Source organism: Pleurodeles waltl, chromosome 1_2 (genome assembly GCF_031143425.1).
Source record: "Pleurodeles waltl isolate 20211129_DDA chromosome 1_2, aPleWal1.hap1.20221129, whole genome shotgun sequence".
NCBI lineage: Eukaryota > Metazoa > Chordata > Amphibia > Caudata > Salamandridae > Pleurodeles > Pleurodeles waltl.
Window position 1 is genome coordinate 1,347,067,257 of NC_090437.1, and position 15,035 is coordinate 1,347,082,291.

Consider the following 15,035-nt stretch of genomic DNA (forward strand, 5'->3'; position numbering starts at 1 on the left):
CAGCACCATAATGGCTACACTGAAAACTGGGAAGTTTGGTATCAAACTTCTCAGCACAATAAATGCACACTGATGCCAGTGTACATTTTATTGTAAAATACACCACAGAGGGCACCTTAGAGGTACCCCCTGAAACTTAACCGACTGTCTGTGTAGGCTGACTAGTTCCAGCAGCCTGCCACACCAGAGACATGTTGCTGGCCCCATGGGGAGAGTGCCTTTGTCACTCTGAGGCCAGTAACAAAGCCTGCACTGGGTGGAGATGCTAACACCTCCCCCAGGCAAGAGCTGTGACACCTGGCGGTGAGCCTCAAAGGCTCACCCCTTTGTCACAGCCCAGCAGGGCACTCCAGCTTAGTGGAGTTGCCCGCCCCCTCCGGCCACGGCCCCCACTTTTGGCGGCAAGGCTGGAGGGAACAAAGAAAGCAACAAGGAGGAGTCACTGGCCAGTCAGGACAGCCCCTAAGGTGTCCTGAGCTGAAGTGACTCTAACTTTTAGAAATCCTCCATCTTGCAGATGGAGGATTCCCCCAATAGGGTTAGGATTGTGACCCCCTCCCCTTGGGAGGAGGCACAAAGAGGGTGTACCCACCCTCAGGGCTAGTAGCCATTGGCTACTAACCCCCCAGACCTAAACACGCCCTTAAATTTAGTATTTAAGGGCTACCCTGAACCCTAGAAAATTAGATTCCTGCAACTACAAGAAGAAGGACTGCCTAGCTGAAAACCCCTGCAGAGGAAGACCAGAAGACGACAACTGCCTTGGCTCCAGAAACTCACCGGCCTGTCTTCTGCCTTCCAAAGATCCTGCTCCAGCGACGCCTTCCAAAGGGACCAGCGACCTCGACATCCTCTGAGGACTGCCCCTGCTTCGAAAAGACAAGAAACTCCCGAGGACAGCGGACCTGCTCCAAGAAAAGCTGCAACTTTGTTTCCAGCAGCTTTAAAGAACCCTGCAAGCTCCCCGCAAGAAGCGTGAGACTTGCAACACTGCACCCGGCGACCCCGACTCGGCTGGTGGCGATCCAACACCTCAGGAGGGACCCCAGGACTACTCTAAGACTGTGAGTACAAAAACCTGTCCCCCCTGAGCCCCCACAGCGCCGCCTGCAGAGGGAATCCCGAGGCTTCCCCTGACCGCGACTCTTTGAATCCTAAGTCCCGACACCTGGGAGAGACCCTGCACCCGCAGCCCCCAGGACCTGAAGGACCGGACTTTCACTGGAGGAGTGACCCCCAGGAGTCCCTCTCCCTTGACCAAGTGGAGGTTTCCCCGAGGAACCCCCCCCTTGCCTGCCTGCAGCGCTGAAGAGATCCCTAGATCTCCCATTGACTTCCATTACAGACCCGACGCTGGTTTCTACACTGCACCCGGCCGCCCCCGCGCTGCTGAGGGTGAAATTTCTGTGTGGGCTTGTGTCCCCCCCGGTGCCCTACAAAACCCCCCTGGTCTGCCCTCCGAAGACGCGGGTACTTACCTGCAAGCAGACCGGAACCGGGGCACCCCCTTCTCTCCATTCTAGCCTATGTGTTTTGGGCACCACTTTGAACTCTGCACCTGACCGGCCCTGAGCTGCTGGTGTGGTGACTTTGGGGTTGCTCTGAACCCCCAACGGTGGGCTACCTTGGACCAAGAACTGAACCCTGTAAGTGTCTTACTTACCTGGTAAAACTAACAAAAACTTACCTCCCCCAGGAACTGTGAAAATTGCACTAAGTGTCCACTTTTAAAGTAGCTATTTGTCAATAACTTGAAAAGTATACATGCAATTGAAATGATTCAAAGTTCCTAATGTACTTACCTGCAATACCTTTCAAACAAGATATTACATGTTAAATTTGAACCTGTGGTTCTTAAAATAAACTAAGAAAAGATATTTTTCTATAACAAAACCTATTGGCTGGATTTGTCTCTGAGTGTGTGTACCTCATTTATTGTCTATGTGTATGTACAACAAATGCTTAACACTACTCCTTGGATAAGCCTATTGCTCGACCACACTACCACGAAATAGAGCATTAGTATTATCTCTTTTTGCCACTATCTTACCTCTAAGGGGAACCCTTGGACTCTGTGCATGCTATTCCTTACTTTGAAATAGCACATACAGAGCCAACTTCCTACACATTCCACTTGTGGAGTATATGGTTTGTGTTGCCCCTATCCCTATGTTTCCCCATTGCATCCTATTGTAACTATACATTGTTTGCACTGTTTTCTAAGACTATACTGCATATTTTTGCTATTGTGTATATATATCTTGTGTATATTTCCTATCCTCTCACTGAGGGTACACTCTAAGATACTTTGGCATATTGTCATAAAAATAAAGTACCTTTATTTTTAGTATAACTGTGTATTGTGTTTTCTTATGATATTGTGCATATGACACTAAGTGGTACTGTAGTAGCTTCACACGTCTCCTAGTTCAGCCTAAGCTGCTCTGCTAAGCTACCATTATCTATCAGCCTAAGCTGCTAGACACCCTATACACTAATAAGGGATAACTGGGCCTGGTGCAAGGTGCAAGTACCCCTTGGTACTCACTACAAGCCAGTCCAGCCTCCTACACTTCCCTTTTGGAGGATGGATCCCCCACGCCGTGGAGAGTCGTGCAGAAGTGTTTTCCTGAAGAAAGACCGCCAACAAGCCTTGCTAGCTGCAAGTCGTGCGGTTAGCGTTTTTGGATGCTGCTGTGGCCCAGGAGGGACCAGGATGTCACCAATTGCGTCAGGGGACAGAGGGGGCGCCCAGCAAGACAAGGAGCCCTCTCAGAAGCAGGCAGCACCCGCAGAAGTGCCGGAACAGGCACTACGAAGAGGAGTGAAACGGTGCTCACCCGAAGTTGCACAAAGGAGTCCCACGCCGCCGGAGGACAACTTAGAAAGTCGTGCAATGCAGGTTAGAGTGCCGTTGACCCAGGCTTGGTTGTGCACAAAGGATTTCCGCCGGAAGTGCACAGAGGCCGGAGTAGCTGCAAAAGTCGCGGTTCCCAGCAATGCAGTCTAGCGTGGGGAGGCAGGGACTTACCTCCACCAAACTTGGACTGAAGAGTCACTGGACTGTGTGAGTCACTTGGACAGAGTTGCTGGATTCAAGGGACCTCGCTCGTCGTGCTGAGAGGAGACCCAGGGGACTGGTGATGCAGTTCTTTGGTGCCTGCGGTAGCAGGGGGAAGATTCCGTCGACCCACGGGAGATTTCTTCGGAGCTTCTAGTGCAGAGAGGAGGCAGACTACCCCCACAGCATGCACCACCAGGAAAACAGTCGAGAAGGCGGCAGGATCAGCGTTACAGAGTTGCAGTAGTCGTCTTCGCTACTTTGTTGCAGTTTTGCAGGTTTCCAGCGTGGTCAGCAGTCGATTCCTTGGCAGAAGGTGAAGAGAGAGATGCAGAGGAACTCTGACGAGCTCTTGCATTCGTTATCTAAGGAAATCTCCAAAGCAGAGTCCCTAAATAGCCAAAAAGAGGGTTTGGCTACTTAGGAGAGAAGATAGGCTAGCAACACCTGAAGGATCCTATCAGAAGGAGTCTCTGACGTCACCTGCTGGCCCTGGCCACCCAGAGCAGTCCAGTGTGCCAGCAGCACCTCTGTTTCCAAGATAGCAGAGGTCTGGAGCACACTGGAGGAGCTCTGGGCACCTCCCAGGGGAGGTGCAGGTCAGGGGAGTGGTCACTCCCCTTTCCTTTGTCCAGTTTCGCGTCAGAGCAGGGCTGAGGGGTCCCTGAACCAGTGTAGACTGGCTTAGGCAGAAATGGGCACCATCTGTGCCCATGAAAGCATTTCCAGAGGCTGGGGGAGGCTACTCCTCCCCAGCCCTGACACCTTTTTCCAAAGGGAGAGGGTGTAACGCCCTCTCTCTGAGGAAGTCCTTTGTTCTGCCATCCTGGGCCAAGCCTGGCTGGACCCCAGGAGGGCAGAAACCTGTCTGAGGGGTTGGCAGCAGCAGCAGCTGCAGTGAAACCCCGGGAAAGGTAGTTTGGCAGTACCCAGGTCTGAGCTACAGACCTGTGGGATCATGGGATTGTGCCAACAATGCCAGGATGGCATAGAGGGGGCAATTCCATGATCATAGACATGTTACATGGCCATATTCGGAGTTACCATTGTGAAGCTACATATAGGTATTGACCTATGTGTAGTGCACGCGTGTAATGGTGTCCCCGCACTCACAAAGTCCGGGGAATTTGCCCTGAACAATGTGGGGGCACCTTGGCTAGTGCCAGGGTGCCCACACACTAAGTAACTTTGCACCTAACCTTTACCAGGTAAAGGTTAGACATATAGGTGACTTATAAGTTACTTAAGTGCAATGGTAAATGGCTGTGAAATAACGTGGACGTTATTTCACTCAGGCTGCAGTGGCAGGCCTGTGTAAGAATTGTCAGAGCTCCCTATGGGTGGCAAAAGAAATGCTGCAGCCCATAGGGATCTCCTTGAACCCCAATACCCTGGGTACCTCAGTACCATGTACTAGGGAATTATAAGGGTGTTCCAGTATGCCAATGTAAATTGGTGAAATTGGTCACTAGCCTGTTAGTGACAATTTGAAAGAAATGAGAGAGCATAACCACTGAGGTTCTGGATAGCAGAGCCTAAGTGAGACAGTTAGTCATAACACAGGTAACACTTTCAGGCACACTTCTGAGCACTGGGGCCCTGGCTGGCAGGGTCCCAGTGACACATACAACTAAAACAACATATATATAGTGAAAAATGGGGGTAACATGCCAGGCAAGATGGTACTTTCCTACAGGTGGCACCCCCAAAGGCCCCCTTAATTTCACTTCCTGTGGTTGGGGTTCCCTTTGAGAGGGTTGGGGTAGACATTGTTGGCCCCCTGGACCCTCCAACAGCCTCTAGGAACAGGCTTATACTCGTAGTAGTGGACCAAGCCACAAGGTACCCAGAGGCCTTCCTCTAAGGACCACTATAGCTCCTGCAGTGGCAAAATCCATTCTTGGCATCTTTCAAGAGTGGGCTTTCCTAAAGAGGTGGTATCAGTCAAAGGTGCATACTTCGTGTCTGCTTTTCTAAAAGCCATGTGGAAGGAGTGTGGTGGAACTTACAAGTTCACCACTCCTTACCAGCCACATACCAATGGCTTAGTGGAGAGGTTTAATAAAACTCTCAAGGGTATGATAATGGGACGCTCTGAAAAGCTCAGAAGGAGATGGGATGCCCTGCTACCATGCCTCCTCTTCGCCTTTAGGGAGGTCCCTCGGAAGGGTGTGGGCTACAGCCCATTTGAACTTCTGTTTTGGCACCCTGTTAGGGGTCTCCTTGCTCTTTTTAGAAAAGGCTGGGTCAACCTCTCAAGCTTCCCAAACAAGACATAGCGGATTATGTGCTTCGCCTTATTTCAAGGATGGCTGAGTACATGAAAAGGGCTAGTAAAACCCTTCAGGCCAGCCAGGAGTTACAGAAACAATGGCATGACCAGAAGGCTTTTCTGTCTACCAGCCACGGTGGAAAGTGTGGGTCCTGGAGCCTGTGACTCCCAGGGCAAGTGGAGTGGTCCCCACACCATTGTGGAGAAAAAGGGCGAGGTTAACTACGTGATAGGCCTTGGCATTCCCAAAAAGCCCCCAAAGGGTGCTTCATGTGAACCGCCTCAACCCCTATTATGACAGGTAAGAAATCACTCTGCTCGTGGCTACTGATGAGGGACAGGAAGAAGAGAGTGACCCTCTCCCTGACCTCTTCTCCCACAATCCAACTGATGGCTCAGTTGATGGGGTAGTCCAAGCTGACTGCCTCTCTGAGTCCCAAAAGGAGGATTGCAGAAACCTCCAAGGGCAGTTTTCAGAACTGTTCTTCCGAACACCTGGTCAGACCACTTAGTATGAACACACCATTGTCACAGAGAACAGTTTGCCTACTAAAAGCAAGATTTGCAGACAACCTGTCCATGTAAGGTCATGCATCTAATCTGAAGTTCAGAAGATGCTTGACCTAGGAGTCATTGAACCCTCAGATAGCCCTTGGGCTAGCCCTGTAGTGCTTGTCCTAAAACCCCACTCCCAAGGTGGCAAGAGAGAAATGAGGTTTTGTGTAGACTACAGAGGTCTTAACACTGTTACTAAGACAGATGTTCATCCTATCCCTAGGGCATATGAGCTTATAGATACACTGGCATCTACCAGGTATCTTGGCACCTGACTGCTGGCTACTGGCAGATCAGATTATCAAAGGATGCCAAGTCAAAAACAGCATTTTCCACCCTTAGTGGCCACTATCACTTTACTGTGATGCCATTTGGTTTGGAAAATACACCTGCCACATTCCAGAGGCTAGAGAATAAAGTCTTCCAAGGGATGGAAAGCTTCAGTGCAGCTTATCTGGACGACATAGCTGTCTTTAGCTCCACCTGGGGGTATTACCTGGTCCACCTAGGGAATGTTTTAAAGGCTCTGCAAAGGGCGGGTCTTACTATCAAGGCCTCTAAGTGCCAGATAGAGCAGAGGAAGGTGGTATCTGGGGCACCTGGTAGGTGGAGGCCAGATTCAGCTACTACAGGACTGATCCGGATTGAACGTCCCCTATTACCTGGGTACTACAGGAGGTTCATTAAGAACCGTGGCTCCATTGTAGCCCCTCTTAATGACCTCACTTCCAAGAGAATGTCTAAGAAAGTTTTGTGGACAGCTAGCTGCCAGAAATCTTTTGATGACCTTAAACAGGCCATGCACTCTGCTCCTATTTTAATAAGCCCTGACTACTCCAAGCAGTTCATAGTACAGACTGGCGCTTCTGAGGTAGGGATTCGGGCAGTACTCGCACAACTTAATACAGAGGGCCAGGATCAACCTGTAACTTTATAAGCAGAAGGTTGACCCCCAGGGAAAAGCGTTGGTCAGCCATAGAAAGGCAGTCCTTTGCTCTGATGTGGGCTTTGAAGAAGCTGAGGGCATACTTGTTTGGAAATTGCAATTCTAAATTTAAGAAACTCCATTGAGTTTCTTTTGATATACCCGGTGGGTCGCAAATAGACCTACCTCATTAATATTAATGAGGTAGGTCGCAATTTGCGACCCACTGGGAATCACAAAAATGACACGGATGGTGGCCTGCTGGGGTCAGCACACCACCATGCCTGTGATAGTTTTTAAATAAACCAATCTTATTTTTTTTCTTAAATGCAGCCCGTTTTCTTTACCATGTCTGTGATTGGCTTTAAATAAACCAATCTTTTTTTTCTTAAATGCAGCCCCGTAAAGTAAAAAAAGATGCGTTTAAAAAGAAAAATGAAACGTTTATTTCATTTTTGGGTAGAGCTTATACAGAGCACATGTGCTGTCTGCAAGACCTGTTGGATGGAGTATAGGACTTTGCTCCCGCCTGCCGCTTCCCATAGGTTGAAGGCAGTATCACTGTTGTTTTGCTGCTTTCTAACTGGTTTGGCAGCAGATAGGTCACTTCCTGTACTTTGCTGAGGAGCATCGGCCAAGTACAGTTTAATGACGCCTGGAATGTTTTTCTGTTGCTTGGACGCACTATTTTTCTTTGTTTCCTGCCTCTCTCGTTTGTCAGTAAGCTCTTGTGTTCACGCGCGCAGTTAGTTTTCCGCGTTTGCCCTTCACTTGGTCTTTACTTTGCATAATCAGTAATTACAAGTGGTTGTGTCGGGAGTGTGTTTTGTTCATATTTTGTGTGGCTTTATATAGCATGAAATTGACCCAGGAATGAATCCTCATCAGCGGGAAAGCCGATATTACAATATTCACAGCACTCTGGGAAACTCACCCCATAATGCTTTGCAAGCATTACTTTTAGAACACATTTTGCCCATATTTCAGTCTATGGTGTCCTAGGGCAATGGGACCACCACCAAAACATTCAGAAAGATGTGCTCTTTATGTCCAGGGCATCGTATGGGTCACACTAGGTTAGAGTGGGCATAAAAATCAATGCATATTTAAGCTCTCTTATAACTGGAATGTTTGTTTTTACAACTGAGAGGAGTTTGTGTTCTAAGGGCCTTTTTTGTAACAATATTCTGACAGCCTTGCTTGGCCTGCAAATGTGTAATGCACTATGCTCTCCAAGGGCTGAAGGATGATAATTGCCCATAAGACACTACTAACTCCACAGGGACATCTAGCCAAGAACAGTGGTATTACATCTTCTGCTAATGCACAAAGCCAGTTTACTTCTGATAAAGATTTAATGTGGGGCATAGCTATATATTTCAGGCATTTTCAATGAGGACCTGGTAGTTTTCCAGCCGTTTCTGGGTTTGGGGGATTTTCTGAGCTTCTAACGTCGGAAGAAGTTCTGGCAGCGTTCTGTGTCACTGTACTCTGAGTGCTTTTGGCTCCACAGGGACATCTAGCCACAGCCAGTGGTACTGCACCTTCTGCTGTTGACTCTACAGGGACATCTAACCACGTCCACTGTTACTGCACTTTCTGCTGTTGACTCTACAGGGACATCTAGGCCTGAAAATATGTAATACACTATGCCCTTAAGGGGCTGATTATATGGTTACACTACAATGTTCTTTATTATTTTTTATGTGATTATGCCCTCTAGGGGCTGAATATATGGTTACATGACCATGTTTCTTCCAAATGCAATTTTTACTGTGGTGCTCTGTAGGGGCTGTTCAGACCATTACAGTCTAATGTCATGTGTATGAAGAATGCAGAAACAGTTTATTTCTGATAAAGGTTTAATGTGCTGCATGGCTAAATATTTATAAGGCCCCAAATGTGAGGTTGTTATTATCATTTACAACGCCAACAGCTCTAACTCTGGCTAATGCGCGGCCTGTTGTACTGCAAATGCTTGTTTAAGAGTAGGCAGTGGCCCGTGGGTCCACTGCCTGCTCTTAAAAAAATGTTTTCACATGCATTTGCAAAGGGAAGGGTTCCCTTACAGACCTCTTCCCCTTTGCGAATGGGTTAACACCAGTTGGAAAGTGGTGCTAGCTACAGTTGTTTTGCGACCACATTCACAGACACAAAACAATAATAGATACCCTTCAGATTCAGTATTAGGAAGTGGCGTGTTCAGGGCATCTCAAAACCCAAATTGCGATTTGGTAAAAAGTTACTGAATCCCAATTTGAGCTTTGTACTTTCCAAAAAGCATTTTTCTTGTCACAGATGGGCCGATTCGCAGACTAGAAAAATGCTTTGTACGTGTGGCCTTTTGTTCTTTCTAATACAACAGCAAAGTTTACAACTGGTTCTGGGTTGTATTTCTTTAAATCCATAGTTAGAAGAGTTTAAAGGGGGTGCCCTATTCAAGGTAATGGTGCTTGCAGAAGAAATGGTTGCAATAATTGCTGAATTTGCTCCTTGAATTCAGGGTCCAGGGATCCTCCATGGTGTTATCCCAGTGTCTTGGTCATGGTAGAGTCTCAAGCCAGGGGGTTCAGTGCAGGCAGAAGAGAGCCCATAAATGTGCACACAGTTAAAGGAGATGGTACTTCATCAGTGCAGAACAAGACGCGCCACACTTTTGAAGGCCTAAGTGTGTATGGGGAAATATAGTTGCTATTAACAGTGCTGGTTTCTAATCTCAGACAAATCTGGTACTAGGTGGCCCCTGACGTTTTTCTCCTCTGTTTGTTGATCTGTGTGTGAAGCTTTGGAAGATTTAAAAGTCAGGCTGTCACCTGTTATATTTAGTTATAGTACAATAAATGCATTTCTACTCCAGTGTCAAACCATACATTTACTTCAATAATAACCTTCTTGTCCCACACAGATAAGGAAGACTCGGCTGCACAGGACGACAAGATGCCTGACCCCATCCAGTGCATACAGCTAAGACACCCCAGTCGGGTGCTTCCCCGAGTACCTCGGAGCGTGCTCGCTCGACTGGTAATGGTGCGCCCTGGTACGTATAGTGTCCATGACTGCATTAAGTGAAGGTTGTCTTTACTAACTTTCAATTCTTCCGCTTTGAACACTCAGGTTCCTAGTTGCAGAAGTGCAGTGGCCGCTAGTATTAAAGCTTAACATGGTTTAATCTCAACTTCAAGGGCTCCAGCATAATGTACAGCCGTAGCTGACAGGCAACAACCAACCAAGAGTATTCAATGTAATCTAAGCACACTGCTCCTGTCGGAAGGTGTGCGTGCTCAACGACTCCTTTTCGTATGCGTTGAAGTTTCATTGGTAACAGCGAGTAACTTTCTGAAGTAATGCTTTTCATAACATCTTATATAAAAGTTAAAGAACATTTACAGTCCGCTTTAAAGTCTCCCAGAAATAGCAAATACCCTAATGAGTAAATCTTCCCGCCTATATCGATTATGTTGAATGTGTATGCCTTTTCCTTGTGCTGATCTGTCCAAAGAAAGGTGTTTAAAAATGGGTTAATTTTGAGTGCAGCCCTGAGGCGTGGTTGTTACCTGGCTGGGTTTTGATCTGCATTTTTAAGTGCGGCCGATAAGAAAGGCTGCAACCATAACGATTAATAAGTATATATTAACTGAAAAAATCCAAAGGTTAAAGTGACACTCCAGTAAGGTAAAATGTCAGTGAAACGTTACCTTTAAAAAAAAGAAAAAAAGACCGGAATTCACAAGTTATTCCCTGGCATACCCATAACTCGTGTCCCTGTCATGCACAGCGTTGTCATCAGCGATGTCATTTTACGTCACATTGATGTTATCGGTGATGCCGTAGAACATGTGATAAGTCAGGTAATATGTGAGGCAATAAGCAATGTATTGCGAGGGCACGAGTTATAGTTATTCTAGGACACAAGTTGTAGTTACATCAGTTAACTAACAGGTGAATATCATCTTTTTTTTTTTTTTTTTTTTAATACAAAGTCACTTTAACCTTTGATTTATTTCAGTGAATTTCTCAGTTTTATTAATATGAAGTAAGATATAAAAAACATTCCCTATCAATAACATCACTTTAACTTTTGTTTTTGTCAGTGAATTTCTAGGATTTTTTTTCTTCAACCTAAAGTAATATTTTATTACCATTCTTTACCAGGCCTATCCCTCACAATCTCTGGCACCCAAACTTGGCCGAGGAAGTGTGGGTTTGGCTGCAGGGCATGGCCAGACCCTCCATCCACAGGTGGCCAAGACCCCTTTTGTTAGCCCACCCCCATGGTCTTCCAGCACCCCAACGTCATGCCCTTTGGCCCATCACTGATCCCCGTACTAGTACCTGGGTACCATGAAAAAAAAACCTTAACACCGCAAAAGAGTTGTTTTCCATCTTACTTAAGTCTCGCGGATTTGCAGTTTTTCCCTCATATTTAAAGACCTAGCATTAAAGAAGCCATCTCATGATCTTAAGGATTTTTTAGCTGTAGGATATCTGACCTACAAACCAAGCATTTGTGAGGAGCATTTTTTGGTAACTTAGGCCGGCTTTTAGTAAGAGAGCACTGGTGGACACTATCTGGATTACCTCCCGCAAGAGATGATAGAAGCTGCCGCCTTGTCATTTGGTGCCATCTCTCTCAAACTGCTTTTTAGTACAGTGAAATGAGTGGCCGCATTGGCTTTTCTCACCGATATCATGCGGTGGGTGTTTCCATGCCACCCTTTTCGTAGTCTCGTTTGTTTCTCCTGTCGAGTAATCTTCTTCTTAACGTCAGCCTACTTGCATTCGCCTCTTATTGGGTTGAGATTCCATGTTTGTGGTTACCAAACTCTTTTTAACCCTGTGTAGCTACATCCTTCGAGGGCATTGAGTGTTGTAGCAGATCCCTCGATATTTGTAAGCTATGGGCATGCGTAGTGAAATGAGAGTGGCGCTTCCTAAGTCAGTCTTGTGGGACCGCACAGTGTGTCCGTAGGAGCTCGTGGTAAGCACAATTGTTACTGTTTACGTTCTGTACCATGGAGAAGCTGCTTTCATTGCTCTAGTTTTGCCTAAACATGTAACTTGCACAACACTTTGTCTCCAGATATAGGCACCTTCGCCCATCCCCTGTTTCGAGAACCAGTCATTGGGTTTAAAACTAAGTGCCTTTTCCATCCTGCTGTTCTCTAAGAAAGCCCAATGTCTTATTGATTAAGATACAACTACACACTGTCCTTGGCGGTCTCTTCTCAAAAAGGAAGACACAAAACACTTCAGATTAAAGCTCAGTTGGGGCATTCCCTGTAGCCAGTGCTGTGTTTAGGATGCCCTTCGTGACAAAAAACAATCATTAAATTACAGGGCCACTCGTCTTGTCCTGCAGCTGAAAGGAATCGTCCTTTTCTAATTGATGCCTCTTCCTGCAGATTCCTCGCTTAAGAATAATCGTTCCAGGCCTCAGAATGATCAAGAAAAACTTTGCCTTTCCAATGTCAGTCCAGCGCCCCAGGTGGCGCCATGCCACCTGAACCGTCAGGATACACTGATGCCATTTTTCTGCACCCCATTGACTTACATCGAGAGCTTTCTCAATGTCTCGCCTAAAAAATACCTCACCATTTCGACAGCGACTAGGCCAGATGTCTGCCCTGAAGTTTCAGGATTCAAACCTCATTGCAAGTGCGGAAGAGTATTACTTTTTTGGATCCAATTGGCATCTGCATTGATCTCTGAGTTGAGAGCACATTTCTGCAATCTGTGATTCCTGCCTCCACTTACCCAAAGGCCATCAGGGAACGGGAGGTAAGTCACTCTCGAAAGGAACGTTCTACTGCCTACATGCCTTCGTCCTCTCACATCTGGGCATAGTCAAGATCCTGGCCGGTGGTCTCCCGAATAGCATCCTGGCACCTCTGAAAGGTATCCTCCACGCAGAACCACGACTCACTCACAGCTTTAACAAATTTGACCACAGCACCCACCCTAGCTCTTCCTTCAGCCCGAATCATCTTCTAGAGTAGCTGCATCAGTAAGAAAGCCTCCAACAACAAAACCTCATCTTAGTTGGTAAATAAACTAGCCACATCTTGGGGACAGCACCTGGCCAGAAACCTGGATATGGAAGCCGGGGGACCGAACATTGCAAAAAGGCAAAGCCTTTAGGTTTAACCTATGCGAGATCTGTTGGCTTTGTTGCTTTTTTTTTTTTTTTTTTTTTGCTTTTAGACATATTGCATGTGTGATGGTGCTTTTGCCTTTACTTCAAACCATGTTCTATAACTTAAAGTAAATGGAAAAGAGTGGTGCATGATGGCCGCAACATAGCTCTTTTTTTTCTCGACCTTATTTCTGTTATGTTTTAGTGTTGCTTGTATAGTTCAAGTGAACACGCTTTTATTCGTTTAAAAGCTGCAAAACAGTATCTGATAGAGACCTATTGCTGCAGATTCCCGACCATCGAATATTCCTCAGGAGTCAAGACTGGACTTAGACATTTTTGAACAGTACCTCTGCATGATGGTAGGTGGCGCTGATCAGCTCCGGTTTCACATCGTAAGTGTCATCAACACCAGCAGTGACATGCTCAGTGCCTAAATAGGCACCACCCCGACTCGCAGACCTCAGTTCCTTCTTTTCCACGCCATCAGCGTGGATATTGATCGAACTACCTTTGGTCTTTTTTTGACTGACTGACTTTTTTTTTGGCATTTACTTTCCAGTGTGCCTCCTTTTTTTTCTTTCTTAGAGATGTCACCTAAGAAATCTGTGAGTTTCAAACCTTGGGGTGCCTGTCAGGTTGAAATGTCAACCTGACAAGCACCCCAAGGTTTAAAACAGAACCCCTTAATGAAGTGCTCACTGATGTCCTGCTCGTGCCTGGGCCAAGCTCTACACAGACACTCCTGTGCACAAGACCATTGCCCACCACAGTCCACTTCTGCGGACCCAGTATTCCTAGCCAAAAAGCCCACACCTGAGAGCTTGGTGATGCAAGCCTCAACCTCCAAAATAAACCTTGGTGCGTTACCTGCCATACAACCAACTAGGGAATCCAAGAGACTGGATACCCTTGGGAAGAAGATGCTTTCTTCCATCAGCCTTGCACTGTGGTCTGTGCACACCATATCCCTATTGGGCTGGCATTCCCATATTGTATGGTACTCGATTGAACAAGTGTTGCTCATGGTCTCGGAGGAGGCCTGAGCCACCATGACCCAAACTATTGCTGATGTGCTCCCCCTCGGCCTTACCAGCGTACTTAGTTACGTGGCAAGGCACCTGCTGCAGACAGAAAGCTGTACTGGGTCTATGCTCCATCATCAGGCCTGATGAAAGCAGGAAGAAGTTGGAGGCGATGACCAATCAGAAGCAAGTTACACAGAAGCCTACCAAAGGTAAATAATGGGCGAGCTCTAAACCCATTTTTAAAGATTTGTTTATTGTGAGCGTTCGGTTTTGCTGAGAGTGCAAGAATCCTGTAGGGAAAACCTAAAAGAGTAGAAGTGAACCTTTCTCTGTATATACTCCCAAGATTTAGAACACCAACATTATTGACAAAAGATCAGCACTAACTCCCCTACAATTCAGAAACAAATTGGCAAAACCAGTAGGTCTACCCTTGGCAAGTCTGTGATTGATATATATATATTTATTTATTTTTAATATACAAAATGCATTAATAGCTATTAAAGGTTTGACATAGAAAGAAGTAAACATGTCATCTAATGGTGGTTAGCATACCTTCGTCTGGTGGATACATAATGTTCCTGAAGATGCCACCCTGTGCTCCCTGATGATTATTGCACAGTACGCAAGCACAGTATGTTCTGCATTTGTTGCGCTCTTGGCTGATCCCCTCATTCCCACAGGGACATTAAAACATATCTCAAACTGACATCACCGCATTAGATGGTGTCTAGTTTACTCTGGTGTGGTCCATGTCGGAGACTGGCGCGGTACTGAAGTTGCATGCAGCGCTGCAGAGACATTGCTGGGGAAAAGCTTTTGCAATCGAGTCCGAAGTCTGGAAGACTATCTCTCAAAATGAGCAATCTGCCGGAAGGTTATGTATCCACCAGAAGTCTTGTTACCAAAGGTAGCCTTTTATTTGGTAAGTTACCAAGGAGCCAAGTGTTCTCAGTGGCCTTTGGCCTTCCCCCTCTGCTGATTATCTTGTTTCACCTTCCTTATATTATTTACCAATCTTCTCAGCTGGTTATGCTTCAACCCTGTTTCTGTATCGCCCT

General features: G+C 46.5%; 1 protein-coding gene across 4 annotated transcripts in view; it reads left to right on the forward strand.

The window, feature by feature from the left end:
- Positions 1 to 15,035, forward strand: part of LOC138252483 (zinc finger protein 189-like) — a 122,387-nt gene that overhangs the window by 40,706 nt on the left and 66,646 nt on the right. For all 4 annotated transcript variants that reach the window (XM_069205741.1, XM_069205744.1, XM_069205743.1 and 1 more), the window contains one exon: positions 9,719 to 9,850. In XM_069205741.1, the coding sequence (XP_069061842.1) occupies positions 9,719 to 9,850 (132 nt within the window). The remainder of the gene's footprint in view (positions 1 to 9,718; positions 9,851 to 15,035) is intronic.